This window comes from Amblyraja radiata, chromosome 13 (assembly GCF_010909765.2).
Source record: "Amblyraja radiata isolate CabotCenter1 chromosome 13, sAmbRad1.1.pri, whole genome shotgun sequence".
NCBI classification, from domain to species: domain Eukaryota; kingdom Metazoa; phylum Chordata; class Chondrichthyes; order Rajiformes; family Rajidae; genus Amblyraja; species Amblyraja radiata.
This window is the reverse complement of record NC_045968.1, coordinates 36,739,534-36,748,518: the sequence shown is the minus strand read 5'-3', so window position 1 is coordinate 36,748,518 and position 8,985 is coordinate 36,739,534. Positions and strand designations below refer to the sequence as shown.

At 45.5% G+C, this 8,985-nt stretch overlaps 1 protein-coding gene across 3 annotated transcripts in view; it reads left to right on the top strand.

The window, feature by feature from the left end:
- The first annotated feature begins 883 nt into the window (after positions 1-883).
- Positions 884-8,985, top strand: part of mme (membrane metalloendopeptidase) — a 105,992-nt gene continuing 97,890 nt past the window's right edge. Inside the window, exons 1-2 of one of the 3 annotated variants that reach the window (XM_033031797.1) lie at positions 884-1,039; positions 4,522-4,693. In XM_033031797.1, the coding sequence (XP_032887688.1) occupies positions 4,531-4,693 (163 nt within the window). In that variant the 5' untranslated portion in view covers positions 884-1,039; positions 4,522-4,530. Of the gene's footprint in view, positions 1,040-2,513; positions 3,034-3,584; positions 3,839-4,521; positions 4,694-8,985 lie in introns of those variants that run through there. The other 2 variants (XM_033031798.1, XM_033031796.1) reach the window with 2 other exon arrangements.

The window sequence follows — 8,985 nt, the reverse complement described above, 5'->3', positions numbered from 1 at the left end:
CCGGACTCAACGGTCTGAGCTATAGGGAGAGGTTGAGCAGGCTAGGACTCTATTCCTTGGAGCGCAGGAGGATGAGGGGTGATCTTATAGATGGGCACAAAATCTGAAGAGTCTAAAGAAGGGTCTCGACCCGAAACATCACCCATTCCTTCTCTCCATAGATGCTGCCTGACCCGCCGAGTTACTCCAGCATTTTGTGTCTATCGCCTGTACAAAATTCTGATAGGAATAGATCAGGTCTCTTGCCCAGAGTGAAGCAGAGGACATGGGTTTCAGGTGAGGGAGGTTCAGGTGAGGGAGGTGTGGGCAGCATCTGTGTGGTGGGGGAGAGATGGTCAATATTTGTGGTCCAAGGTCGACCATCCCGCTTCCTCCACAGATGCTGATCGATCCTCTGAATTCTTCCAGGAGTTTATTTTTACGAGAGAGAGAGAAAGAGATAGATTATGCAAAGATGCAAATTAGATGGTATACACCGCTGTGTGTAAAAAGACTCTTCGCAGTGTCTGCCTGTTCATTCCAAAAAGAGCGGATTGCAAACCGTCACCTTGCAAACACCCAGAACGGATGGAGTCCTTGCAGCGGGGTCTCAGCTTGGCCTTCGTGGCTTGAAGCCCTTCAACACGGTCGAACGCTGCGGGGGTTGCCGACCCGATCAGCCGAGAGCAACTTGCGAACAGTCTTCAGCTTCTTGAAGGCACGTTATCAGCCTGTTCCTCCTCTCCTCCTCTTCCCACGTTGAGCATGACCCGGAGAAATAGCTGGAGAAATAATGTCAGATCGCGTCTAGAAAATCAGTTTGGTCTGACAAGTCGGTCGCAGACTCTAGTGTGACTGGAGAGAGGGCGAGAGTGAGAGGTGGGCGGAGGTCCAGGCTAAGGCTTAAAGCTAGCTGTTGGCTGCATCTCTCTCTCTCTCTCTCTCTCTCTTTAAAATCGTTTGGATTGAGGAGACCGTTATTATCACCTGGGTAATATTAGCATGACTGTAGAAGCCTGCACGATACGCCTTATTGGTCAATGATACTCAATGATACCAGGTGAGTCGTGTAGTGTAACGAAGAGAACAGGGACGTTTTCTATCTACCTTCATGTTTCTGCTTTTTTAAAGTGTCTGAAATCCTAAATCGTGGCCCCATTTGCTTTAAACAGACATCCGTTCCCCGTTATTTCTGTTGGAGACCTGTTGCATGTGCAATGTTACGGATTCGGTGTTTCAAGTGTGTTAATAATTGCATTTTAAATTGGCATGGGTCGACTCGATCTACGAGGCGCTCATTTACCCGAGAATGGCAATTACCCGGCTAATATTTAGGCAAGTATCTTGTCGAAGCGGGGAGGTGCAGATGCTGGTTTACCAATGAAAGACACAAAGTGTTGGAGTAACTCAGCGGGTCAGGCAGCATCCCCAGAGAACATGGATAGGTGATATTTCGGGTCGGTATCCTTCAGAATTGTGGCTGCGTTTACAAAGGTTAGAGACTAACTATAGAGAGAGGGAGTCGGAGGTTCAAGACATGAGCGTCGGAGTACCCGATTAGATCGCCAGCATCGCTTTCACCTTGTACCTGTACCTTCCGAAGGGACTAGACTGGAAGTTGGACAATTTTTAATACTGGACCATTTTTACATTTATCAAGCCAATTAACCTACAAACCTGTAGGTCTTTGGAAAGTGGGAGGAAGTCGAAGATCTCAGAGAAAACCCAGGCAGGTCACAGGGAAAATGTACAAACTCTGTACAGACAGCGCGCGAAGTCCGGGATCGAACCCGGGTCTCCGGTGCTACATCTTGCTGTAAAGGCAGCAACTCTACCGCTGCGCCACTGTGTTGGTAATCTTCGCTTGTGCCCCGTTGTTATCATACATTGAACTAAGGCTGTGTAAGGTGGGAGGAAGACCTGATAGAAGTCTATAAAATGATGAGAGGCATAGATAATGTAGACAGTCAGAACATTTCCCCCTTCCCCCCATGGGAGAAAAAGTCAAAGACTGAAGGGCATCGTTTTAAGATGAGAGGGACAAAGTTTAAAAGGGATGTGCAGGGAAAAGTTGTTTTTTTTACATACACACAGAGTGGTGGGTGCCTGAAACACGTTGCCAGGGGTGATGATAGAGATAGATACGATAGTGGCGTTTAAGACGCATTTAAATAGCCACATGGATATGGAGTATGTAGAACAGCGTCTACACTGCCGGAATCCTACAAGAAGAGTATGTAGAGGCATACTGCGTGGAAGCAGGCCATTCGGCCCAGCTTTCACACGCCGACCAATATGCACCATCTACACTAATCTCACCTGCCTGCATTTGGCCCATATCCCTCTAATCCCATATCCCTCAAGCGCCCCTTCCAGTTTGGCAACATCTTTCCTATAGCAGGGTTATCAAAACTCCAGCTCTTCGTGTATTTTTTGTGTTGTTTGTAAACCAGCATCTGCAGTTCCTTGCGTCTGCCAGAACGCTTTGCTCGCTGCAGCCAGGATTAGTGCGGCTGGATTAAGTGTCGAGTTCAGAAAGGTGAAAATTCTCAAAGAAGACAAGTGCGTAAAACGCACCAGCGGGAAAGATGTTGGCTTCCCAATTCCTTTAGCCCCAGTTGCACTTATCTATCGCCCCCCTCACCCAAGCCCTGCGTTTAATGTAGCCCCTCCAGTTCACTTAACTCTCTCCCCGTCTGTGAACTTGAGCTGAAATTGCCAGGCCGCCGTTGGAATGAACAACCTTTGACCGCCGGCTGCTTCCATCAACACTAGAGGATCGGCCTGACGCGGTCTCCTGCCGTGGGATCGCTGAGCCCGCAGATCGCGAATATAACAGCCTGCGTTTCATTTTAAGAACCTGTCCTTCCCGCTGAACGACCTCGAAAGCAACAACACCCAAACTAAGTTACTGCAACACTCCGGCTCCAAGAAACCCGTGCAGGCGGTGGAGGCAATGTCTCGAAACTGCAATCCATACTCCCACAGAGTGTGTTAAATTACTTTACCGTTGTGCCTGGAGTATAATTCTACTCTCTTTAATAAACGCCTTGGGTGAGCATAAACATATGTAATATCAAAAAATATAATATTATATTATATTATATTTATTAATATATATGTGTGCGGGTGTGTGTACGTGTGAGAGTACATATATATAACATGTCCAATCCGTTTCGCTAAATCTATCCTACACACAAACATGGTGTTTTTATCCAATAAGAATGATAAATATATAATTTTAAATACCCATTTAAATTTCCCTCTCAACGCAGTAAAATGTTTGTGCAATTTCAAAGCTTGGAAGCTAAGATTTGCAAAACCAAAATAACTTCAGAAACCTTCATCGTCTTGTTAATGTCACGGGATTCGGTTTAAAATATCAACACGTTTGTATTTATTTATAACATTTAAAAAAAAAAAACAGGCAATGTAGTTTTATCCCATCCCTTGTTTATTTTTATTTTTTATTTCCAAACCCCGAGTAGGTCAAAGCTTATTATCACTGTGAGATCCCAACACGATGTAAGGCGACTGATGGTTTAGATAAGGGGATCCATCCGCATCGCTTGCTTCTCTTCACCAGACTCTTTCCACTCCACGGCGAGTTGCCTCGCCCAGAGCGAAGGCATTTCACGTAAGATTATGAAAGTTAATTGAAGCTCTGATTGGGCACAGTCGGAGCCAACTGGCCGATCTTTAATCCTTGTCTGGGTGTGTTGATGACTTTGTTTCTCACTCGCCTGTAAGGAGGTGGATGCTTTAGAGCAACCTCGCGCAGTTTTTTTATTTCCCCAATCTCGCTGGCCTTCTAACTTCCTTGATCGCCAGTTCCTGAACTGGTACTCTGCACTGCACTGTAAGTACTTATAACCCACCGAAGCCCAATGTCACCTGGTGATGTGTTAATCCCTGCCTTAAACTCTGTAGATAACATGGATAGAAACCTGTCTTTAAATATTATGAGCAACGCCATCGATTTAATGTATTGTATTCTGTATGTCTGTAAAAACATCGGATTCCTAATTTCGAGTAATGCAATTTACAGCTGAATGATATTAATTGTACTTTCAAATTGAAATGAGTTTTTTCGCACTGCATTTTATTGCTATTTATGTATGATAGTTGGCGATGAGAGGACATTCATTGCAAGCTTTCACTGCTGCATGTTTAAATGGGTTTATTTACAACGCGTAGCACCGCGAAAGGTTGGTAGCAGAACTCCAAGAGATTCCCATTGAATTCAGATCCGTGGCAACGGATAACATATAGATCTAAACTTGGCAAACTGTTGGTGACTGTGCGTTTAACTTCAACCTGTTGTATATCTTCCAACCCCAAATAAAAGTGGCGGACAATTATATATATATTTGCAGTGGCGGTGCCGAGTTGGACAGACTCCGCCAGGGTTCTCAGCGTGATCAGAGTGAGTTGATTGGGAGACGTGGATGGGATGTGCCCGCCCTTCCACCCATCGCTGTGTGATGGAATGTAATATCATGGTTCCTAGGCTAACCGGCGTACTGTCCCTTTGCTCTTCAGATCGATGTTATGGGCAAGTCTGAGAGCCAAATGGATATGATTGAAGGTAACCAAGAGAAATCAAAGAGGTCATTCAGATCGTGGAGCGCTCTGGAAATTGGGCTGACCACCATTGTGGTTCTGCTGTTCATTGTGGTCATCAGTTTGATCGCCCTCTATGCAACTCGCAAAGGTAACCGAAGCAAACAACTTGGTGTCAATAGTGTGTGTGTGTACCTGTGTATGTGTGTCTGCGTGTGTACCCGCGAGTGTCTGTGTGTGTGTGTGTACCTGTGTATGTGTGTCTGCGTGTGTGTTTGTGTATACCTGTGTTCGTGTGTATACCTGTGTTCGTGTGTATACCTCTGTGTGTGTGTGTACCTATCTTTCGTTACCTATCAACGTCTCGACCCGAAACGTCACCCATTCCTTCTCTCCAGAGATGTTGTCCGTCCCGCTGAGTTACTCCAGGATTTTGTGTCTACCTTCTCCAGATATCCAGTCACTTCAGCATTTTGTGCTTTTTTTGTAAACCAACGACCTGTAAAGCGGTCCCTTGTTTCTGTTGTGTATCTATCTATCCGTAAGCGGGTATGTGTCTCCCGAAGGCATTGATTACACCAACCGAGGAAGCTACGTAACCGTAACTACGTAACTGACGAAACCCTTCTTCAGACATCAGTCTGAAGAAGGGTTTCGGCCCGAAACGTTGCCTATTTCCTTCGCTCCATAGATGCTGCTGCACCCGCTGAGTTTCTCCAGCATTTTTGTGTACCTTCGATCTTCCAGCATCTGCAGTTCCTTCTTGAACAACAAGTGGTGGAGGAACTCAGCATCTGTGAGGGGAAGGGCAGGGGACGGGTTTCTGAAACGTTGAGATAACGCCTGCCTCAACTACCTCCTCTGGCAGCTCGATCTACACACCCATCACCCTTTGTATGAAATAGTTACCCCTCAGGTCGTAGCCCTTCTTCAGGCTGATTGCAGTAACCTCCTTCATACTAAAATAGCGTCTGAAGAAGGGTCTCGACCCGAAAAGTCGCTCACCCATTCCCTCTGCGGGTGCTGCCTGACCCATTGAGTTCCTCCAGCACTTTGTGTTTTGTTCCAGATTCCAGCATCTGCAGTTCCTCGTGTCTACATAAAGCAGTAGTTTGGCCCTCTTGTAATCATGTTCATTTCTGTGGCCGCCCCAGTTGAGTGGAGTTTATTGTAATTTGTACAAATGCAGTGATAAATGAAAAATACATGAATTATTTTTAAGAAAGACTAAAAAAAAACTGGTTCAAAAAATAAGTTTGAAAAAAAACTAGAGATTTTAGGCTCTATTCATTGGAGCGCAGAAGGGTGAGGGGTGATCTGAAAGAGGTGCATAGAATCATGAGAGGAATAGATCTGGGAAATGCACAGAGTAGGGGAATCAAGAAATAGGGGACATAGGTTTAAGGTGAGGGGGGGTTGGAAGATTTAATAGGAACCCAAGGGGTAACTTTTTTACACAAAGGGCAGTGGGTAAAGGGAATGAGTTGCCGGAGGAGGTAATTGAGGCAGGTACTATTGCAACGTTTAAGAAACATTTGGACAGGTACATGGATATGACAGGTTTCGAGGGATATGGGCCAAGCATGGGCAGGTAGGACTGGTGAAGATGGGACATGTTAGTCTGTGTTCCATTGCCGAGGAAGGTTTAGGGCGGTGCAAGTCGGTTCGGGAATCTGATGGTTGCAGGAAAGTAGCTGTTCCTGACCTGGTGGTGTGGGACTTCAGGCTTCTGTACCTCCTGCCCGACGGTAGCAGCGAGAGAAGAGCACGGCCCGGATGGTGGGGATCTTTGATGGTAGGTGCCATAAATGTGACGTTATCCACTTTGACGGCAAGAACAGGAAGGCAGATTATTATCTGAATGGTGTCAAGTTAGGAAAAGGGCAAGTACAATGAAACCTGAGAGTCCATGTACATCAGGTACAGCAGGCAGTGAAAAAACGAGAGGAGTTGAGTATAGGAGGAAAGAGGTCCTTCTGCAGTTGTATAGGGCACTGGGGAGACCACGCCTGGAGTATTGTGTGCAGTTTTGCTCTCCTAATTTGAGGAAGGACATTCTTTCTATTGTGGGAGTGCAGCGTAGGTTCACGAGGTTAATTCCCGGGATGGCGGGACTGTCATATGATGAAAGAATGGAGCGACTGGGCATGTATTCACTGGAATTTTGAAGGATGAGAGGGTATCTTATAGAAACATTAAAAATTATTAAGGGATTGGACATGCTAGATGCAGGAAACGTGTTCCAGATGTTGGAGGAATCCAGAACCAGAGGCCACAGTTTCAGAATAAGGAGAAGGCCATTTAGAACTGAGATGAGGAAAAACTTTTCACCCACTCATTCATAGAAGTCAACCAAGATATTCAGTGCTGTTTGCCATTTGGTCCATTTGATGCCCATTGCCCTTTCTTCTCCCTACTTCCATTGTCATCCAGATAGCAGCCAGAATGAAGGGAAAGTGTGCAGCCACATGGAGTTTGACCTTGCAGCTTCCATTTGCGGACCAGTTTAGTTTTGTTTAGTTTAGTTTAGTTTAGAGATACAGCATGGAAACAATCCTTCTGCCCATCGAGTCCGCACCAGTGATCACCCATGTACTAGTTCTACCCTACACACTAGGGACAATTTACAGAAGCCAATTAACCCACAAAGCTGCACGTCTTTGGAATGTGGGAGGAAACGGGAGCACCCGGAGAAAACCCATGCGGTCACAGGGAGAACGTACAATTTCCATGCAGACAGCACCAGTGGTCAGAATCAAACCCAAAACTCTGTCAATGTAAGGCAGCAACTCTACCATTGTGCATCTGCTAATAATTCTGAATAAATGAAGTAACCATAAAACAAGCACAACCAATGTACTAATATAGATCGTATCAGTAGAAAATCAACATTCCAGTCTCTCTTGAGTAAAGTCTACAATTGAAATGAACTTTCATTATCTAAATGAGGGGAGGAAACAATGAACTGCAGATGCTGGTTTACAAAAACAAGACACAAACTGCCGGAGTAATTCAATGGGTCAGGCAGCATCTCTGGAGTACATGGATAGATGACGTCCCTCCTCTCTTCCAGCTTTCTTCCCCATCATTCTCCACCACAATCAAGTAGGATCCTGTCCTGTCACCTATCCATGTTCTCCAGAGATGCCGCATGACCCGCTGAATTACTCCTGCACATTGTGTCTTTTTTTTTTTACAACTTTAAAACATTTTTTTTCCTCCAAACTTTTTTTTCTAATAACAAGAAACTGCCGAGGTGGTTCATACTGAAGATAGACACAAAATGCTGCAGTAACTCAGTGGGTCAGGCAACATCTCTGGAGAAAAGAAATAGGTGAAGTTTCGGGTCGGGACCCTTCTTCAGATTCAGAAAGAGTGATACTAACCCACCAGTATCAAAAGGCTCTGTGGGCTACAGTTACAAGATGAGGAGTCCTGGTGTCCATGACCCAGATACTGATTGGGGTCCAACTTGTCTTGAGTTACTCCAGCACTTTGTGCCTTTAGATGAGGGGAAGTCTGTTCTCGGGAGGAGAACATGGAAAGCTGGCTCCATCCTGGCGCCAGTTGGTGATTTGATAGAGAAGTTGCAGGGAGCAAACTGTTTATCTTTGGCAGAGTCAAGGCCTGAAATGTTGGCATGTTTGCAATGGAGCTCCTCGCTACTGGAAATTGTTTCTTGTTTCTGTTGGATTCAGTTTCCCACACTTGGCAATCACACTGCAATACAACGTTGATCTGTAAGTTAGCAATGCTTGACACTTTGCTGCCCCTCTGGGAGATTTCTGCTGATCAGGCATTTGGCATCAGGCCAGAAGGTACCAAGGTCACTCCAACCTCAATCAGCAACTAGAGCTTGCAAGTGATGCTTGCAAATGCACTCATTAGCAGAGCAATCTCCCAGTGATTCATTCAATGAAGCTGATCCGAGAGTGGACTTTGCATTTGATCTCTCATAACTAAAATTAATCTCGCCCATCTCAACCCACCCCATTCCCCACAACGCTGACTCCTTATAACGAATATCCGTGGCAAGACCCTGGTAAACGTGGACCATTCCCCGCAGCTTGAGACTCATCTCGTCGGCATGAGCAAGTTGGGCCAAAGGGCCTGTTTCCATGCTATATGACTATATTGCCACTTTTCATTTCACTGCACATCTCGTATGTGACGAATAAACTTGACTTGACTTGACTATGAGTAATCCTTTAGGAGGATGAGAGGGGGACATCAGTGAAATTTACCGAATTAGTGAAGGCCTGGATAGAGTGAATGTGGAAAGGATGTTTCCACTCATGGGAAAGTCTAGCACCAGAGGGAACAGCCTCAGAATAAAAGAACATGTCTGTAGAAAGGAGATGAGGAGGAATTTATTTAATCAGAGGGTGGTGAATCTGTGGAATTCATTGCCACTGACGGCAGTGGAGGCCAAGTCATTGGGTA